This window comes from Clinocottus analis, unplaced genomic scaffold (genome assembly GCF_023055335.1).
Source record: "Clinocottus analis isolate CAN_PGR_092001 unplaced genomic scaffold, fCliAna1.0.p SCAF_14, whole genome shotgun sequence".
Taxonomy (NCBI): domain Eukaryota; kingdom Metazoa; phylum Chordata; class Actinopteri; order Perciformes; family Cottidae; genus Clinocottus; species Clinocottus analis.
The window spans coordinates 5,980,902-6,002,566 of NW_027175865.1; the positions used below are offsets into that span (position 1 = coordinate 5,980,902).

At 39.0% G+C, this 21,665-nt stretch overlaps 2 protein-coding genes across 2 annotated transcripts; both read left to right on the forward strand.

Moving 5' to 3' along the window:
* The first annotated feature begins 6,676 nt into the window (after positions 1-6,676).
* On the forward strand, positions 6,677-14,128 carry hcn3 (hyperpolarization activated cyclic nucleotide-gated potassium channel 3). Its single transcript, XM_068576023.1, has 7 exons — positions 6,677-7,140; positions 11,120-11,549; positions 11,665-11,826; positions 12,374-12,592; positions 13,140-13,286; positions 13,494-13,734; positions 13,926-14,128. Exons 1-7 carry the CDS (start codon positions 6,677-6,679, stop codon positions 14,126-14,128), a joined length of 1,866 nt encoding a protein of 621 aa, XP_068432124.1.
* A 1,819-nt stretch (positions 14,129-15,947) lies between these two features.
* On the forward strand, positions 15,948-21,596 carry ndufv1 (NADH:ubiquinone oxidoreductase core subunit V1). Its single transcript, XM_068575578.1, has 11 exons — positions 15,948-16,033; positions 16,851-16,960; positions 17,053-17,135; positions 17,370-17,540; positions 18,089-18,272; positions 19,178-19,367; positions 19,555-19,767; positions 20,143-20,309; positions 20,396-20,477; positions 20,605-20,750; positions 21,338-21,596. The coding sequence occupies exons 2-11, from the start codon at positions 16,856-16,858 to the stop codon at positions 21,413-21,415; spliced, it is 1,419 nt and encodes a 472-aa protein (XP_068431679.1). The 5' UTR covers positions 15,948-16,033; positions 16,851-16,855; the 3' UTR covers positions 21,416-21,596.
* Positions 21,597-21,665: the final 69 nt, after the last annotated feature.

Sequence of the window (21,665 nt, forward strand, 5' to 3'; positions counted from 1 at the left end):
TATCAGTCAACAAAAAATAAGTTAGGTTATGTACTTAGAACCCGTAGACAAGTACATACATTTCTGAAATATTAATAAATGTCTAACGTAGTATTGAGCTGTTTGAAACAATGTGTCTCTTACCGTTTGTGACAAAAGGTACATTCTTAATTTCTTTACATTCTTAACTTTAATTGTGATCTAGTTCAACTCACATATAGACGTGAAACTGAAACATTTTGTCATCAACCGTTATTTATAAAATATGATTATTTAAAAGATAATGCTTGATAACTTACCACTCAGGAGCAGAGCTGAAAGGATTGCAACAAACAACCCCATGTTTGTCAGTGGGGGGACCTAACACCTAAAAAGAAACCAATAAATCAGGAACATTTCATCTTTTTAACTTTTGGCCGTGCTGCATGTTGCAAACCTCAATTTTGTCTCTGTTACGTAAAATACAAAAATATCATGAACACAACGAAATTACAAGAAAAATGCTTTTTTATAATAAAAAAATTGCTTACACAGAATTTGCAGTATTTCGTTTAATACTTTAGTTAACAAAATCATTCTCACCTAAGCTGGTCAACAGGCATTCAGGGGTGCAGGTGGATCTGAGGATCATTAAATACGTTCTGGCTGCTGCCAATGGACCAATCAGCTTCTATACGTGGCTTTTTCAAGTGTGCAAATACAGCATCACATGACCTATTTTTGCAAAAATCTTCCTTGCCTGAGAGACAGATAACCTTAAGAAGTTAATCATATTTTACTAGGTGATAAAGGAGTTCATTGCAGTGAAAAAAGTAAGTAAAAATGTATAACAACAAGCAAAGTATGTTCAAAGTGTAATGCAAAACTACTAAAACAGGACGTAAGACTGCTGCGATTATTATACAGATGAGTTTAAAATGACTCACCCTGCGTGACCATTGTTATATGCGATTAGCCTGCTGGCTTTGAGCCCATCGATTTGACTTCATAGTGTTACTGTAAAACATTCGACAACTGTGATTTATTTGTTGACTCTGTGGCAGCTTGGTCACCACCTGCAAGAATAATGGGAGGGTGTAAGTGGTTTGAATGCATAACTCTCAATGCTATCGTGAGACTTATTTCGCAACGATCAAGAGCTCTGTGACGCGCTGGTGCTGTTTCTTAATTGTACCAATGGTATGTTTTGTGTGATGTTAGACGATAAAGACTTTGACTGATTGTTCTATTTATTCTTCAGGAACACAATTGAAAAGATAAAATAGTCTCGACAATGTGTTTGTTAGAAGATAATGGATTTTTTAATGGTTTATTTCACTTAATTAATCTGAGAATTGTTTTATAAAGGAACAGTTTATATGAAAAATGATAAATTAAAAAAATCTGTAAGTACAAAGTGTGCATAATTAAAACTGTAAATGAATAATTTTATATAACAATGATATATTGAAAAAAGAAAACATTAAAACAGAACAAAAGTTAACAGAAAGTAGCATAACAGTTGAACCAACACTGAGGTAGGGGACGGACTTCCTAAAGACCCCAAAAGAAAAGAAAAACTTAAGGAGCAAAACAAACAAGAAAAGTTGAAACAATCAAACTGTTTGCAAACTTTGTTGTCAAGTGTTTGAGCAAATAACTACATATTTTTTCCAACTCCAGTAAAGCCAGTCACGCTGGTGAGACCTGAGTTGACGAAGAATGAGAGATAGATGGAAATGGTTTCAGGTTTCATGGTTTCTGAGGATAACTATAGTCTAGCAGATTAACAACAGCAGTCCATAAAAAGTGAAAAAATTTTTAAAAAAAAAGATAGACCAGTTGGGCAAAACTAACTTATTCATGTGTCTTTTTCAATTCTTTTACCCACAAATTTTTGACAAAAAAGGTTTTAGCCCAATTTTGTAAGACACGTTGAACAGCTTTAATAACTGGAGCGATATTAGCTTGCATTACTTTTTCCAAACTTGGTGTTAATGTGACACCAGGTCCAACCTGACGTCATCTACTTGAATTACTGCCGCTATAGCTGGGAGGCAAATCTTTAGAAAGAGTCATGGTGAGGGGAGTCAATTGTGTTTTTACAAGAGCAACACACACACACACACACACACACACACACACACACACACACACACACACACACACACACACACACAGAGACACACAGTTCATTATATTATCACTACAACAGTTGAATTGAATTCACCCACAACCCTCCCACTGTCACTAATTATTACAGGCATAATCAAATGCTCCAATCAGCCATCAGCTTCTTCTTCTTTTTTGTTGAATCCGGGTAAAACCACTTTGCATATCACAAACTACACTTGTGATCTTTATCAAGTGATTGTTTATGATACACAGAATGCTGAGTGAGTTATTCAACCGGTCTGTTGAGAAAGAGGGAGGTGGCAAAAAGTGCAAAGAGCTGAACTGATACCAGTTGTAAATCACTTTGGTTGTTTGCTGCCAAGATACACACAATCTGTGTGGCACATTTGTAAATATATGAAATCTGGAACTAAAGTAGTCCACCTACATAGGAAGGTAAGATGTAAATGTGATTAAGAGTGGGAAGTAGGAAGTTTAACTAGCTATTGTTCTGACACTCTTTTTGATAAAAGTTGACTGAACACTGTGTGAAATTTGTCATCTCGGTGCTTCTGCATATGTTATTATGTCTCTTGTTTTCTTTCCGCAGTACAGAACCCCAAACTGCTTCAATGCTGGCTCAGGGGTTTGTGGCCATTTTATCCATCCTCATGTCCACGGCACTGGTGATGGTCATTCTGAGTCAACAACAAGCGTTGACCGTCCTGTACTGGAGAAAAGAAAAGCTGTCAACAGAGTTGGAGAGACTGCGTAATCAAATATCAAAACTAGAGAGCTCTAATGTCCAGCTGGAAGAGGTGCTGGCTCAGGGGGGAAAGGTAATGGAGGACCTGGAGGCTGAGATGGCCAAACCTGGCACACATATAAAGAAGATGAAAACAGAAATTGACATCTGTCAAGCAAAAAAGGTGAAAGATTTCTTCTTCTTTTTGTGGCTCTTCACCTGTTCTGTGTGTTGCCAGTAAAATGCTGGAGGGCAGGGTGTAGTCCAGGAAAACAAATCTTCACTCTTATCTGGCACAATGTTTTTTTTTTCACAGTGAAACGTGAAGCCTTTAGAAAACTTTATGAATATTTATGAACACTACATGTTCAGTATGAAGGGCTTTATAAACACATTCAGTGGTCAGTGGTGGAACGAATTTATTAGGATTTGCCAACATCTAGCGGTAGGGTTGTGGACTACCTGACACTTGTATGACAAGTGTAGGAGAACTACGGTATAGCACTCCCCTGTAGAGCCACTGTCAGGTTTGGTTTGAAACACGGCGGCCGGCTCCTTGAACAGAACCTGGTCCGTATATAAACTCATATAAGGTTAATAAAAGACCACATTTCATATTTTAGGTGATTAAAACATACTTTTAATTGATAGTACAGTCCATTTCTGCAACACAGCTCCCTGATTGCTACACACTGTTCCTTTAAGTACAATGTTAAGGTAATTGCACTTAACTTGAGTATTAAATGTTATGACACTTTATACTTCAGCTGTAAAACAGATGTCAACTGTATCAATATTTCTCAATGAAATATTCCGCCTCATTAAACATCTGACAACCCTTCAAATTCATTGTGTGACCTCGTAAAACAACTAACCAAAGCACCTTTCACTGCCCATCAAGACATACATTCACACACCGTAGGCCTAGCTATGGGAGTGTCTTTCCCAAGGGCCCATTGACTAGAGAGGGATCAAACCACCGATCCTCTGATTGAAAGACGACCCTGCTCTACCACTGAGCTACAGTTGCCCCGTTGTGTAGTTCAGATCACAATGGAGGTCAGATTCAAAGATGTCTGTGGTCTGAGCAAGGACGCCGGTGGAAGGGGTGTCGGTAGGGAAGGGCTGAGGGGAACAACACACCCTCCTGTTAGAGGAACCGGGATGTAGTTGTAGGGTAAAGACTCACAAGTGAATATTCAGTCCATGTTATATTCCATGTTGTATTAACTAACATTTCTCCCACACTATTTTAGCAAAGAAAGGCAGACGAGCTGGTGACCAAGGAGAAGGACCGCACAGAAACTGAAGGTATTACGCTCAATGACCTCACAGATAGCTCTCAGCTGCTAGTGCCATCATGTGGTAGTATACAAGAATTACTATTATGTCTAACTTGTTCCTTATCTTCTTTTTTTTTTTGTCACTCAGCATATCTAAAATCAGATTCTGACGCCTGGAACCAAGAGATTAAACATCTGAAAGCACAAGTGAATGGTTACAGGCCAATCTGTGATTATGTGACAGATGACACAAGAGCGAAGTAAGTCTCAAATATCAATCAAACATTTGTGAAAAATGGAATTTAAATAGTTTAATGATAACAATACAGCTCAATTCTGTCTTTTAGGAAACTATGTGGCACCGAAGGCAAACCCCTTATCTGACGAATATAAAGGGGTAAAATCTCAACTTTCCACATCTGGGTTTTTTTTTAAAAATTATTTGTCATTCCTGTTACTTTGCAATGCAAACACTGTGGTCATGGCATTTCTTTGTTACTCGTGGTATTTAATAAAATGTGTTATATAATGTCACTTCTTTGTAAAATAAAACATATAAGCTTCTCAAAACATTACCTTTGTATAAGCCGAGAGAAACAGCCGTGCATTCAACTTTGTGTTGATCCATCTGTATTTGGAAAGCCTCTGTTCCTCATTACACATTAAAATGCTTTAATTATGACATGTACATGTCATAATTAAGCAGCACAAATATACTGGTTTTTAATAAAAATTACTGGAGACGTATATATTTTTTATTTTAAATCCCTTATTAGTCCCACAGTTGGACATTTATATTAAGGAGCAGTGGGCAGCTTCGTGGAGCGCCTGGGCAACAAATGGGGATTCAGTGTCTTGCTCAAGGCCATTTCGACATGCAAACTACCTAATAATCCAGGTTTTATGTTGAACATTGTGAGTGTGTTGATTAATTGCTCTCAGGTGAATCTTAAAAAGTTATCTAAAATACCTCAGAATTGTATCTCATGAACCTTCAGTTGTTTATATTCATAGTTTAGTTGTTTTTTTAATGACAATGTTATATTAACAACATGGCAGCAATTTGACTAGACTAGTATGATGAAAATCGTCCCTGTGATGGCACAATTATTTTCAAACATCTCGTGAAATATCTTTATGCTTTTGTCTGTCTCTTTGGTGTCATTTCCCTTCGTCTGACATCATTGTTATATAATATTACCATGTGTGTGTGAAACTAGAATTTAGTAGCATGCTTGAAGGTTACTTCTACATCAGATGGGAGAAAGAACTATCCTACTTCAATTACTTTCACATGTTGATGATAATCAGCGAGCTTTAGATAGGATCAGTTGTCTTTATCCAGAGAGGTATTGTTATTCATGATTAACTTTGTGCATGGTATCCGAAACCCTAACACGAGCTCCAGGAGGTCCAGTAATTGTGTTTTTTTTTAGTGTGCCTGTTCAGGAGACACAGGTGTAAATGTGAAAACGATACCTGTAACTTCAGAGAAGGCATGGACCCACAATGGTGAAATGTGACCTTATAGCCTACAGGGGGTCTATATAATGAAGACTGACCTGGTCACGGACAGAAGATAGCGGGAGAGAGAAGGTCTTTGAGAACGTTGAAGTAGCTGAAAATACAGGTGTAATAAAAGATAATTTTAAGAAATGTCGGACTTTTTCATTAAAGAATTCAAGAATAAATTGAGCATCTTAATCAACTGAAGATTTTTTTTACGCTTTTTGTGCGGCTATTTAACGTTACAACTAAAACGTTACAACTAAAACCTTTGTCATGGTACTTTAAAATGTGACAATTAAAGGGAGTCAATATCTTAAATCAACAGTGTATATCGAAAAATAAATGAATATCGAGCGTAACAGTAGACTTCTAGCCGGTATGCCGGCGCTGGGTTTTCCTATGACCGTTAGCTTAAGTCTTCGCGGCTCACCTGGAGCCTCCCGGTCCGGGCTGCGCAACGAGACCTGCAGCCGCACCACCACCCGGGACTCGTCCTCGAAGAGGGAGGGCCCTTCCTCCGCGGGGAGGAGGAAGAGGAGGAGGAGGAGGAAGAGGAGGAGAGAGGTGAGTGGACGCAGTTATGCCAACAAGCCGATTATTGAAGGCTACTGAAGCCTCTCTGTCCCGTCAAACAAAGACGGACACACTTCATCTGAGGCGGAAGTTTCTTTTTCACGGGGCGGAGGATTCATTCACCAAATCGCAGGGAAGTACTTTTTTCGAATGGCTGCAACTTTTTTTTATGGGTTTGAGAAAACCATTTTTTCTATAGTATACGATTTTGAGACTTGTGAAATGAAATGTGTATTTGCTAATCTGCGGAGAGCTAAAAGTGACCACCTGCTATTTAATGGTGTTCTTTAGTTGCTGTTGTGTCACTGTTTTATAGGTTTAATCTACACTACCTGCATGCTCAAAATATTTTTTGATAAGGATTTTTTGCATCAAATGAAAATGGCAGCTACAGTGAACTTTATTAGTAAGTGAACTGTACAACCAGACCCTTATAAGCCAAGTCACAGAGACAGCAGAGCCCTCTTTGGCTTGCCCAGTTTGAAGTATGAAAATGAACAGCCTCTCAAGGAGTATCGAAGACCAGAGAAACATTGGCGAGAGCCCTGCTCACAAACCGGAGACATCCAGGTACCGCAGCTGGAGCAGCCTCCGCTTCTCGAGGTGGAGAAGTGGCTCCCAGAGGACGACCCCCCCTGGTACACCCTCCCCAAAGGTAGAGAAGAGGGCCGATGTGACCAAGACACTCTTCTCCTTGGTTCAGACTCACAATGACGACTATACGGCAGATCCGGATGGCCTGCTGGAAACCAACGAGGAGGTCGAAGGAGACACCGACGACACAAGACCCTCATCGGACCAGTCCAGCTACTTCCACAAGCAGTTTGGGTCATTGCTGCAGCCCGGGGTCAACAAGTTCTCCCTGCGGATGTTCGGCAGTCATAAGGGGGTTGCTGCTGAGCAAGCTAGGGTCAAGAGCTTTGGAGTGTGGGTCATCCACCCTTACAGTGACTTCAGGTAATAATGAGGTTATCTTCAGAGTTTCCAAACCTTGGTTTTCCTTTTCATTTAAGTGCTGTTTGTGGGAATGTGTGCCCGCATTATTTTTACATGAACATGGACAGAACATGCAAAATGGGTAAAAAAAAACAAAAAAAAAACACAATTCAGTAACCTTTTGCCAAAACCAGATTCCCTAATTGGTCGTTAATCTTAATCAATCCAGTTTACATTCAACCAAACAGCCGGTGAAGGTGCTTATATCCACTTTTTCCAAGGACAAGCTGCAGGACAGCAGCTGATGTCAGGGTCGGTCTCACATGGTAAGGCGATGAAGGGATTTGATTAGTGATACAGTATATAGGACAAGATCATCTGGATTAATAATACCACTGGTAATACTTTCTCCACGCTGACCAGGAAAGAGAACTACATTCATTGATCCTTTTCATTTAAGTGATCCAATGTATTCCATTTTAAAAAATGTAGCTCATATTCAGCCTTTTGGAGGATTTGTCAGATCATTTAGCTTTTGGGGCCGAGCAACATTTTAGCAGTGATGCTGGCGATCCATCTGTGTTGTCCCTAACAACAGTCAGCATCAAATTTAAACAATTTTTAAACATCAGGTCCATGCCAGACAGAGAGGATAAACCAGTGCGGAGGGATTATTGTCCATAAGAATCCCTATAATTCCAATCTTGCTCTATTATGCAATAATACACAGACAGCTGAGGGGGGGATTACCGGAGGCCTGCTCTCCTTAACCGTATGCTCAAACTTCCCCTTTTAGTGGATGAGTTGGAATAGCACATTTTTGTGCTCAGCTTCCCTGTTTAGTGGTTAAGGTTGGATAGCTAGTATAATTTCACATTTTATATCAATTGGAAATTTGAAATACAACGGTGGAATGACATGTAACAAAGGTATTTAACATCTAAAAGTGGTGCTGCAATATCAATTTATGGTTACATGTTCTCCCAACAAACATTCAGGTGGTCAACAAAATAATCTGAATTCATGGGCTCTCCAAAGTCATTGGACTTCATCCTCTGCAAAACCTGAATCGCTGTACCAACTTTAAAGTTAGCGTTGGCCATCTTAAGAAACTAGCGAGAGGGTTCTAGATTTTTTAAATGAACCAACCGATAAGCCAGCCCAGTGTTGAACAACTATTTTATAATGAATGTAGCTAGCAACACAAACTTCAAAAGAAGAAAGAAAAAGAAAGTTGTCAAGTCAGCAACACTGTCAGCGTGTCGCTATCAGGCGGCAACCTTAGAATCTAGTAAGTAAAGGCAATGTAAACTTGCATTTCTCTATAATAGCCATTAGGGGCGACTCCTTTAGCTGAAAAAGAAGTCTGATTGTATAGAAGTCTGTGAGAAAATGACCCTACTTCGCACTTGATTTATTACCTCAGTAAACATTGTAAACATGAGTTTACGGTCTCAATCAAAATAAAAAAGTTTGTCAATACAGCTTTCATTTCGTAAATGATGGTCAAATTTGAAGTAAAATAGTCTAATAGAACAGGGTGTTCTTTGGGGTGTTGCTACCTTGTGATTGACAGGTCTCTATCAGCTCAGGTGTTTTTATTCTAGAACTTTAACCCTTTCACCTTGTGCCATTTTGGTCACCTGTAAATGTCAGCATTTGGATGTACTTATACCCTCTCATGTCACTTCTGGTTGCAAAAAGCGCGAGATGACGACTGCCAAATACCAAGATGGTGTCGGTCAAAATGCCGACCTTGAGGCAGTCCACAAACCAGTAGGTTATGTGACGGTGACTACTTCCACTTTGTTGTATACAGTCCAGGATCCTTTCAGACCTCCCTCTGAAGCTACCTTCTCAAAATTATCACTATAAATGTAAACATACCATAATTAATGAATGAACGTGAGCATTGAACATGGGTATTGTTAGTACTCGCAGCTGTTAAGCATGTGGAAGACTCCAGTGACGTGCAAGAGGCAGAGTGCGTGCATGCAGGCAGGTGGACAGGCAGGTAGGCTGTCTAATCATTTAATTCGGGCCAAAGGGAATTATTGGAAGGTTTATCACAATCCTGTGACAGCCACAAATACCACATTTTCTTTCTATATTTTGTCAGAACATTTATGAATTGATTGCTGCCAGAATGTAATGAGAATTTCAACAAATAACAAAAATGTTTTTGAAGAAGAATAGACTATAGCTTTAATGGCAATCCATATAATAGTTATGTAATAGTTATAGTAAAACTCCGTCATGGAGTTAGATTCAACATAATACTTTTATAAAACCACATGCATATTCCTGTTCCACTCCCCCTTTTATTAATAGCTAAAACGTCTAAAAGGTTTTCACAGTAGAATTAACTCTGCCTCTCACACGCTTCATGTAAACAGCCATAATGGCGTCCAGAGTCTTTGGTTGAGTTATTAGCAGCAGGCAACCACATAATCTGCTGCAACATGAGAGGAGATGATAAGTAGTCATGTAAACCAGCGAGTTGACACAGACAGCATGGATTGATGGGGGGATAAACGGGAATGACAATGGAAAACTAATACATCACTTCCTGTATCTCTGCGAAAGAAGACGGTTATTTTCTCACAGGGTTAATGGTGCGATCGCTGACAAGTGACGGTAGTCAGAAGTAGTCTGGTCTCGTTCATATTCTGTTACTGTGCCTCTGTAATGAGAGAAAGAGAGAGGGAGAGAGAGAAAGAGAGAGAGAGAGAGAGAGAGAGAGAGAGAGAGAGAGAGAGAGAGAGAGAGAGAGAGAGAGAGAGAGAGAATGCCAATGATATTAAAACTGTAAATGTATAATATCATATCACAATAATATATTGAAAAAATATAACATTAAAAAAATAACAAAAGAGATATAGATACCCAAAGTAATTGGCACCTAATGGGAACAACCTGCAAGGAAACCCAAACCGTGTACTTGTGATGTAAGCGAGACACTGGACACTAATAGGAAAATGCGACTTGTATGACACGTAGCAGACAGGGATGATTGAAGCTACGTGCAGCGCAGACATCCTGACATCAGCAGCAGACTGCATATCAGACATTTCCAGTGACAGTGACGTTTGTCTCCATATTGAGCCCGCTGAAGTAAACACTATTCATTTTTGATGAGAAAGGGTTCGTCCTGTGACAGCAGCTTATTATGAGAGTACTAGTCACTCTGAAATGGGTCCTTCACTTAATGACACACTGTTTATTTGATGACTTCACTTCAAATTATCTAACCTAAAGGAATAGGGCAGCTGCAACAAAACCGCTGTCTGGGTGACACCAATAGGCTCCATAACAATTAATTCACTCATTATGTGACCAGATTTCACTATAAGCCTTATGCTGCGTGCAGGGATAAGGCCTTTAACCTCCCGAAAAGCTCCCCGGGCCTCTCTCCTCAAATCTGAACCCAAAGAAGTTTAGGTCGCACGATTAACTGGACAACCAGCATTATTAAGATTAACCAAGAGCACTTACATGTAAGAAGACTTGTTCCCGTGTTTACAGCGCTTTCATTGCATTTTGAAAGTGTTTGATGTATTTGTAAAGCTTGTACATTATGTATCGCACATAACCATTTATACACTGTTTAGATGATATATATATATAAAATTGTATTTTTTTGCTTATGAAACTATTAGTTTCATGCAGGACTGCATTTCTTTTAGTCTGCAAACGACAGACTTAAATAGAAATATTTGATTGTTTCTTTTATTAATTTCCCTGAATATTATCATTTATTAATACGTTTAAGAAGAAATCAACGGTCCTTTATAATAAGAGCACTAAATTAGCCTCAAACAACAAGAGACCATATTATTTTATTAAGAAGAAAAAAGTGAATTTGTTATATTGTGCACTCTTACTCTAACAAATAATTGAGCTGTGAGTCCAACAGGGGTTTGGGGTTTAGTTGTGCATGAACTTCTCACAGTTTTACATCTGCACAACCTTAAACTCCCACCACTCCTGGTCTGTACAGGTTTTACTGGGACATCGTGATGCTCCTGTTGATGATGAGTAATCTGGTCATTTTGCCGTGGGGAATCACCTTCTTTGAAGACCAAAACACCATGCCCTGGATCACCTTCAACGTCCTGTCTGACACTCTCTTCCTCATGGACCTGGTTTTCAATTTCCGCACTGGCATCCCGGTGGAGGACAGCCACATCATCCTGGACCCCAAAGAGATCCGCATGCATTACCTCCGCACCTGGTTCATGGTGGACTTCATCTCCTCCATCCCCGTTGACTACATCTTCCTCGTTGTCGACCTGGAGTCCCTGCACGATTCGTCTGACGTGTACCGCACCGCCCGCGCCCTCCGCATTGTGCGCTTTACCAAGATCCTCAGCCTGCTGCGTCTTCTCAGGCTGTCTCGCCTCATCCGCTACATTCACCAGTGGGAGGAGGTAAAGGAAGGATGAGAGATAAAGCTCACGATGACACACAAAACATCAGAAATTCAACTTTTGTCCAGTTTAATATTGTTTTTTTCCCTTCCATACAACTTCCTCTCTCACTCAGATTTTCCACATGACTTATGACCTGGCCAGCGCTGCCGTGCGCATATTCAACTTGATTGGTATGATGCTGCTGTTGTGCCACTGGGATGGCTGCCTGACCTTCATGGTGCCTATGCTGCAAGACTTTCCCCCAGATTGCTGGGTAGCCAAAAACAACATGGTGGTGAGTACATATTCATAAAAACATACTCACATGCATATGTAAACCTGGAAAACAAATCTATCTCTATTTATGGGGAAAATACATTAGTAATTCTTTATTACTTTCATTATTTCACTATAAGCCAAAATGCAATATATCGTGATTTGTCTGCTTGCCACAAAATCACTGACTGAAAAACAATGTAGGTTTCATTGGCAATTCATTTGATTAAATAAAAGGAATAGTTTGAATGGCTTTAATCTTCTCACCAAACTCTTGTCAATTTAATAAGTGTATTTCCCCAAATGTTAAACTATTTATTTTATTATAGATTTATTAATTATTTATTTATTTACTAATTTATACAAAGTGCACCAGTTGAAAACTGCATTTATTTTGCTTCAAATTAATGCCATATATACCTTAATTCCAGGAAACTTCTAGGAAATTATTCAGCGAACTTTATCTGTAAAATGATGTTACTATAAAAACATCACGTATACTGCATTCAAGTGGCTATAGCCATACAAAGTATATTTTCTCATGACAACGCTATTGTCCTTCCCAGAATTCTACATGGCACCTCCAGTACTCCTACGCTCTTTTTATGGCCATGAGCCACATGCTATGTATAGGTTACGGCGCCCACCCTCCAGAAGGCCTGACTGACGTTTGGCTTACCATGATCAGTATGGTCGTGGGAGCCACCTGCTACGCAATGTTCCTTGGTCATGCAACTAATCTGGTCCAGTCTTTGGATGCATCACATCGCCAGTATCAAGAGAAGGTAATCACCTTTGCATTGTCTGCTAAAGATTAATAAATTTAAACCTTTTGACCTACAGCTTTTGCGCTCAATTTGTCCCGATAGCTGCATGTGGATGCCAATGTAATTCTGGCTGCGAGGTTTAATATCTTATCCATGTTTTCTATCATAGGCTTACTTACTTGCCTGTACTTTATTCATGAAAATTGTGCCAAATGCCTAGAGAATATGTGTATTATCTAATGGATTTTGTGACCTCACTGTGACCCTTTCTAGGGGATTTTCACAAGATAAAGCAGAACGGATGATGGACAAATGGTGGCACCTTTGTTTTGATCGCTATTCACTAATGCCCATTACAAATTAGTTTGTAATCCACTTAAAATTGGATAATAAAAAAAAACACTACAAAACAAATAGAATAAATGCGTAATTATTGTGCTCAGGAATAATTCAGCAAACACATGGTAGAAAATGTGACGAGATGTGACATCTGACAGCTCTGTGGAATTCCAATGTTATCCTCATGAAGGTCAAATCTCCATGTGTTTTGTACAAATGATTTCAGTATAAGCAAGTGGAGCAGTACATGTCGTTCCATAAACTGCCGGCGGACGTAAGACAGAGGATTCATGATTATTACGAGCAGCGATTCCAAGGCAAGATGTTCGATGAGGACAGCATCCTTGGAGAGCTCAGTGATCCGCTGAAGGAGGTGTGTTATTCATGAGGACATCTATTTGATTTTCCCTCTCTTTGTTTTTCTCAATGTCTCTCTTTATCGAGACATCCTCACACAGATTGATTGATTAATCTGAGTCCAACACCCTAAAGATGTAATAAATTGATAACAAGGTACGATAGAAATGTCTCAGCATCACTTATCTTAACGTCTTCTCTCTCCACTCTGTCCACCATGCAGGAGATTGTCAGCTATAACTGCCGTGGGCTCGTAGCCAACATGCCACTGTTTGCCAACACCGACCCTCATTTTGTGACAGTTATCCTGACCAAGCTGCGTTTCGAGGTCTTCCAACCTGGGGACTTTATTATACGAGAAGGAACGCTGGGTCGGAAAATGTACTTCATTCAGCACGGCACCGTCACTGTCATCCCACGTGGCAGTAAAGAGATTATGCTCAGCGATGGGGCGTATTTTGGAGGTAAATAATTTGTGAACCTTCAAACAGTTTCCCATCAAATCGTGAAAAAGCTGATTGTGTTTCTCCTCATGTTGTTGAAGTTGTGCTGATCCCTTTTCACTTTCTCTGCATTTACGATACAAATGTATTGCTCATGTGTAGCACAACGTATTGCCTTAAATGTTGACTCTGACACTCTCTTCCTTGTTCAGAGATCTGCCTGCTAACCCAAGGACGACGCACCGCCACCGTGAGGGCTGATACCTACTGTCGCCTTTACTCCCTGAGTGTGGACAGTTTCAACGAAGTCCTGGAGGAGCATCCTCTAATGAGGAGGGCGTTTGAAAGTGTGGCTGTGGACCGACTAGGCCGGGTGGCTCGCAGACCCAGTTATCAGCCTCCAGCAAATGAGTGACTTCCTCAGTACCAACAAAGAGAAACTGAATGTCATGCTGTGACTGAACTTGAGCACATAACAAAGAAACCTTTGTTGTAAATTTGACTGATTGCGGTTTACTTTAGTGCTGAATAATGGACAACCTGATGTATAACCTCAGTTTTATTTATATACACATTATTGCTGCACTTGGTTGAAAATGTTGTACTTCAGTTGATTTTGTTTTGTTTCTTGGAGCTCAAGTTGTTAGCTGAAATCTCATTTTGTGTTAGGTATATGTATGCATCTAATGTTAGATTAATTGTGTCATTTACAAATCAATGACAAAAAAAAAATCACAATTTTTTTGTTTCTTCGGCAACTTTGGTGATACATAATGCTTTTTATTATTGGCAACACTAGCTTTTTTCAAATGTAAATACTGCTTTTAAAATGATTTCCAGTTGCCTATATGCTTTCTGGCACTGCAGTTTCATAATCCATCACATCTTTCATATGAGCGCAGGAGCACCAGCTGGGCAACACATCACATGGCTGAATGTCGCACTGTTCTAATGATCCCTCAGTTCTGAAGGTTGCATCAAGTCATGGTTTAATACCAATGTTCACTGAAGATAAGCTGCTGTGATGTAATAACTCCCAACGAGACAGATTGTACAGTTATACATCACTGTTTAAATTGCCACATTTAATAGCACTTTAAACTTGAATAGGTAATCTAAAAAATATCTACTTTTGTATCTCTCCAACTAAGTGTCCAGTATCACTTGGATTTCTTTCCACACATTGATCTTCTTTGGTTTTAATTCTCTGCTGGCAATTAAAATGCAAACAAGCATTTGGCTTTAAGATAATATCATACTTATTCTAATAATATGTATGCATATATATCATTATTTATTTTAATACTATATTATATATATATATATATATATATATATATATATATATATATATATATATATATATTGATAATGTATTTATTAAAATAAACCTTCAGTATTTTTTTTTTATTTTATAGTAATGAAAAAATGTAAATCAACACATTTCTAATTTTTTATGTTAATGTGAAAAGGATATTATCAATTTACGCAACTTATCAGATGAAACAAACATATATCATGTATTTCTGCTGTTAGACTGAATTTATTCATATAGTGATATTATTTTTCAGATAATTTTGATGCACAGAAAAAAAACATTGTTTGTCAACTGTCCATTTTACAGTAATGTAAAGTAAGAATGCAATCATGTAAATTTGTTCAATCTTACATAAACTTTCTGATGAATGATCTTCATATGTTTATATGTTTTGTAAATAATATACATATGTCTACCCTTTAAACATGAATATAATGTTTTTTGTTGCCTATGCAGTTCGTTTATAATTTGCCTACGAGCACACACACACACACACACACACACACACACACACACACACACACACACACACACACACACCATTTAACCATTTAAAAACATTAGATTAATAAGTGTGTGTGTGTATATATATATATATATATATATATATATATATATATATATATATATATATATATATATATAAAGCAACATTTTAAGCCTACCCTACATGTTGAATATGTATTCACATGGTTTAGTAAGTATAGCTGTCAAATGCGTGATGAGTGAAAAAGTTGAATATTTCCCTCTGAAATGTAACAGCACTAAATTAAAGTAATGTTACCCAATTACTGTAAAAGTACTTCTAAAGATACACAAATAGTTTGTTATTCAATGCAAAGAGGGCGGTTCATGCTCAGCATGTTGTGCAACCAAAACATTAAGCCATCAAAGAAGCCTGCCCTCCACGGCGCTGCAGTGGTGTTGTTGATGACAGCTTCCGATCCTGTGCTCTTACTTCCTGTCAGTGTTTCATAAACTAAGGACCTACAGCTAGCGAAGGTAAGCAGTGCTAATTGCTTTGCTAACTTACTTCAAACCCGTTTATTTTCTAACGGATTTAATAACAGCTGCCATTGCAGATGTTTTGAACGAGTCCATTCATGTTTTGTTAGTGTGACATCTGGATGCGATGTCGTGAATCCGCTGATGTTATTCTGACATCACAAGGTTAACTGCTAGCTGCATTAGCTTAGCGCCAGGCTAGCTGTAGCTAACGTCAGTGCATGGGGCTGAGGTGTCCGCTTTAATTGAGGTAAAATAGTTAAGTTGTAACGCTACTCCACTCTGTACAAATGTGTTTATCTGACGCATGACAGCTGGGAGTGTTGTGTGGATTGATGACGCGACTGACACTCGTCCTCACCTTTGTTAGCTAACTTCTCTCAATAACATTCCCTCTGACGTATCAACGCCTCTTAACAAGTTATCTGGTTACACAAGCGCTCCCGCAAAACCTTTACAGTGACAGTGCATTTTTTAAAATTAAAATATCTATTGGTCGTCACCAAATAAAAAAAAAACTGAATCTGACGTTAGTAACTATTGGGTTATAATCAAATGTGACGGTGATGAAATATGACCAGCTCAAGCTCATCCTCTGTTGATTAGATGCAGCCTAAAGGTACGACAAATATATTTAGCAGCAAAAGATTGTTTTTACAGAAAAATCATATGTATTATTGTCATGTCATAGGGGCATGGATCAATCAATAATGAAAATAAGTATTGCTTGCAGCCCTAACTGTGATTGTCCAACATTTCTTGTTAAACGAAAGTAATTTAAATTATCAATCTGACTTGTCTCTCGTCTGTGCAGAAAAGATGCTGGCCCTGTCTCGTGCAGTGGTGTGTGGGGTGGCCCGTGCTCCAGCTGCTGTTAGTCAAGGTGGAGTGACAGCTATCACACGATTCAACAGCACAGCTCAGGTACCTGGCCTGTTTTTTTTGTTGTTGTTTTTTTTTACAATAATGTAAATATGTTTAAGATGTTAACACTTTTGATTGTGTCTATTGCTTAGACTGCTCCAAAGAAAACAACTTTTGGACCTCTTTCAGATGAGGACAGAATTTTCACAAACCTTTACGGCCGTCATGACTGGAGGTAACAACCAGTTTATTCGCATGGGCTGTGTAAAATCTAAAGACTATATACATATTAATTATATTCATTCTCACACAGTATAAAATAATGTGCCAGTAACAGTTAAAGAAGAATTCCAGTCATGCATGCTTTTGACCTGACACGAATTTTGGAGACAGATTTAAAACGTTATAAATAATTTCTTTTGAAAAAAATATAGAAGACAATCGTCACCCTCTCATGTTTGTGTTTCAGGCTCAATGGGGCATTGAAGCGTGGCGACTGGTACAAAACTAAGGAGATCCTTTTAAATGGGGTTGACTGGATCCTCAATGAGATCAAGGGCTCTGGCCTGCGCGGGAGAGGTGGAGCTGGTTTCCCCACTGGCATGAAGTGGAGCTTCATGAACAAGCCCAGCGACGGCAGGTCAGTGAGGATACAGACACATGCTCTTTTTTTCTTGATATTCTCAAGTGTGTCTTTTTTTTTACTAGATTCATATGGAAACACAAATGTCTTCCACATTATAAACCAATAGTGAAAAAATGTTTGTGCTGATTTCTCAAAATAATAACATTGGGTGTTTTAAATGGTATTTATATTTTTCTTAATATATCCATAGCTTGATATTTTATCTTTTCTAAAAAAAAAGAAGTAAAAAAACAGCAAGTATATTTTTAATAATTCCATCTTGAGGCATTAAGAAGGAGCCATTAAGGCCAGAGTATGCCCTTTCTGAATGATTTTCACTAAACATGAATTCAAATGGTCAATGGCAATCAACATTCGTTGAAGCTGAAACAATGGACTGGTGCCGCTTTGAAATCTTGGTTGAAACCATGAAACTATATTTGAATGGATGCAGTTACCAGACATTCGCTCAGACAGTTTGGACACATTCACCGTAAGGGGTGCTCTGGGACTAAATTAAGTTGTTGATACCTATTTAACCCAGTTCTAATGTCTTGCTTTAGGCCAAAGTATCTGGTGGTGAATGCTGATGAGGGAGAACCTGGCACCTGTAAGGACAGGGAGATTATGCGGCATGACCCACACAAGCTGGTGGAGGGCTGCCTGGTGGCTGGGAGGGCCATGGGGGCGCGTGCTGCTTATATTTATATCAGAGGAGAGTTCTACAATGAGTCGTCCAACCTGCAGGTGATTATGACACAAGGAAACCTGACATATAAATATTTAAATGATTGCCCTTTGTCTTAATGATGTTCCACATCCATTTATGGAAATGGAAATCAACAAACATTCCAGTCGCTTAAAAAAATAACATGCCAGTAACATTTACTCAATTCACTTTTTAAAATCAGTAAATAGCTTATGATTCAATAATTGCTTTGTAACTAAACTTTGTATCCAATATATTTTTTTTTAATTTAAAATAATTTGTCGGGAAATTCATACCATGCTCATGACATACACCCAACCCAAAGATAGATGCAGACCAGCAATTACTACGAAACATATCAGAGAAAAAACTGTTTTTATGCGTGTAGCATTACCTTGTCTTTGAAAATAAAATTGGAATTGTTACCAAATTGTTCAGACCTTGTTCAACCTTGGGTTTACATCATAGGTCAGTCTCTCTAATGACATAACAGCAACCTGGTTCCAAATAGGGCTCTTGTTTGATGGATCTATTAATATATGTTGCTTATAGATCTGTTAGTTTCAAATTATATAATAAAATTATATAATTCCAAAACAACACCCAACCACTTTTATGCACATTTGTGCTTCAAATCATTCTTGCATAATACAACTCCATCCTTGATAGTCAAAACTCATATGAAATGTATTCTTTACAGCATATGAAATTGCTCTTGAAAATGTAAGTACATTTGTAGTACTCCAATTATCTTATGTTTAACAACATAATAGAAGCTCAGCGGTCCGCCAACCAGTTGTTGTTGTTGTACATTGCAGTGTTGTCTTAATGTGGTTTATTTTGACATGATGAGCTCATGACTGTAATAGGCGATTTGTAAAAAATTCAACGTATGATTGTCGTAATTCATCATGTTGAAGCATTTTTCTATATCTGCTCTTAGATGGCTATCAACGAGGCCTATGCTGCAGGGCTAATTGGAAGGAACGCCTGTGGCTCGGGCTATGACTTTGATGTGTTTGTGATGCGTGGTGCTGGAGCGTACATCTGTGGAGAGGAGACGGCTCTTATTGAGTCCCTGGAGGGAAAACAGGGGAAGCCCCGTCTGAAGCCCCCATTTCCTGCTGATGTCGGTGAGTTAAGGGGCCAGGAGAGGGTTGTATAAAATATTGAAAACATGGGGAAAGAACTATTGATTGTGTTATTTCTTAGCTTGTATCCCACAGTGCATTGTCACACTGGTCACACTAGTTAATATGATCTGAACACAGTGAAAGTGCCACTGAAATATCTTTACTCACTCTTGCTGCTATCTTAAAGGTGTGTTTGGTTGCCCAACAACTGTTGCCAATGTGGAGACTGTTGCCGTGGCGCCCACCATCTGTCGTCGTGGCGGCTCGTGGTTTCTGGGCTTTGGCAGAGAGAGAAACTCCGGCACTAAGCTCTTTAACATCTCCGGCCATGTTAACAACCCCTGCACCGTAGAAGAGGAGATGTCTATCCCTCTGAAAGACCTCATTGAGAGGCATGCAGGTACTGTGACGCTAAGAATGTGTTACAAGATGTATCCAATGAGCCCACTTGACTGATATCATTGAGACAATGTTTTTGAGTTCATATCAACACCGTGGGTCTCAAACTAGTGTTTAGAGTGACCTGTTTGTAAATATTCTATGGCATGTGTCAGTAGTTAAAAAAAACTGAGTGGAAGAAATTTACTATTTCTGGTGAGTTATTAAAGCCCTCCTGGAATCGATAAAGTGAAACTGGGGGAATTCCGCAAGACCTAAATGCATCATTTGCTTATCTACAGGGAGGGGGTCAAAGAAGATTAAGATGGCTTAACATAAGCATGCTCTAAGTAAATGCATTTTTTTTTCTTAATTGAAACACAAATCTGTCTGGTAGGTGGTGTGCGTGGTGGTTGGGATAACCTGCTGGCTATAATCCCTGGTGGCTCCTCCACACCCCTTATTCCCAAGAATGTATGTGCAGAGGTGCTGATGGACTTTGACGGCCTCCTCCAGGCTCAGACTGGCCTGGGCACAGCGGCTATTATCGTCATGGACAAATCTGTAAGTTGCCACCTCTGCTCCATAATGCATTATGCATAAAGCAATCATCAAACGTGTTACATTGGGGTATACGTTATTTTTTGCAGACTGACATTATCAGAGCCATCGCCCGCCTAATTGAGTTCTACAAGCATGAGAGTTGCGGCCAGTGCACACCCTGCAGAGAAGGTAGGAGTTAGTCATTTTCTGCAGCGGCCATAACATCATACATAATGGGTTTTTCAGTGTCTCGTAATACCTAAAAAAAAATAAAAAAGGAAACGTATAAATTTTCCCTTTTTATCTGTTTCTGTAGGAGTGGACTGGATGAATAACATGATGTGGCGTTTCGTGAAGGGTGATGCACGGCCATCAGAGATCGACATGATTTGGGAGCTCAGCAAGCAGATTGAGGGACACACTATCTGTGCCCTGGGAGATGGTGCAGCATGGCCGGTGCAGGTAAACACATGGACTCTCGGGATCATTCAAAAAATGAATGTGGGACTGAGGAATGAATGAGTAAATATTTTGCACATTGTAGTTTGTGGTGCTGTTAGTATGGTAGTGTTTTGTACTACATTATCAAAAGTTTCCATTATTGTGTGAACTCTGATTGAGGGTGGACAAAGATCACTACAGAGTTCAACAAACAGCTCTTCAGCAGAGTAACAAAAACGGAATATGATAAGTTTCGGAAAGGAACGATTGATTGCCGGGCAGTTGTATTGGATCATATTAGTAAGAAAGACGAAATGTTCCTTTATTAATCCCCTTGCGGAAATTCTTCTCTGCATTTGACACATCCTTGATTAAGGAGCAGTCGGTTGCCCTGTGAGGCGCTTGTTGAACAGCTAGGGGTTAAGTGTCTTAACCCCTAGCTGAGCAAACGTCCAACCACAAATCATAATCTCTAAAATAATTACTCCTAAATCTCTACAACTTCTAGAAATTAACACTTTTTTTTACTGTATGTGGTACAGTGTCTGTTGCTCTTATGCTTTATTAATGCAACTTTTTCCTCTTTTTTCTCTTTTCTCTGTTCTTAGGGATTGATCAGGCACTTCAGACCTGTGATGGAAAGCCGAATTGCTGAGCACCAGCAGAAGCAGCAGGCCAGGGCTTAAATGGTTCTTCTAACTACTTCAACTCCTCCTTCTGCCTATTTGCCCTCAACCTTGTGCTTGTTTCATTGACAAATTATTTAAAGCAAATATGTGCCGTCTTATCACCTCATCATCAAGTTTTACATTGATGTGTCTGCCTTGTCTGATAATAACCAATAAAATTCTAGGAATCCTAATTAAACTAGACCTTTGTTTTTTGTAGTGGGGAAAAAACAACTTGCAATAATAATTTTGAAGCATTGTAGTTATT

Excerpts from the sequence above, each read along its gene's own strand:
- ndufv1 (XM_068575578.1), top strand. The coding sequence starts at position 16,856 with ATGCTGGCCCTGTCTCGTGCAGTGGTGTGTGGGGTGGCCCGTGCTCCA. Across the intron at positions 19,368-19,554 it reads CCCATTTCCTGCTGATGTCG|GTGTGTTTGGTTGCCCAACA; the intron begins GTGAGTTAAGGG and ends GCTATCTTAAAG. Across the intron at positions 19,768-20,142 it reads CCTCATTGAGAGGCATGCAG|GTGGTGTGCGTGGTGGTTGG; the intron begins GTACTGTGACGC and ends TCTGTCTGGTAG.
- hcn3 (XM_068576023.1), top strand. The coding sequence starts at position 6,677 with ATGAACAGCCTCTCAAGGAGTATCGAAGACCAGAGAAACATTGGCGAG. Across the intron at positions 12,593-13,139 it reads ATCGCCAGTATCAAGAGAAG|TATAAGCAAGTGGAGCAGTA; the intron begins GTAATCACCTTT and ends AAATGATTTCAG. Across the intron at positions 13,287-13,493 it reads TCAGTGATCCGCTGAAGGAG|GAGATTGTCAGCTATAACTG; the intron begins GTGTGTTATTCA and ends TCCACCATGCAG.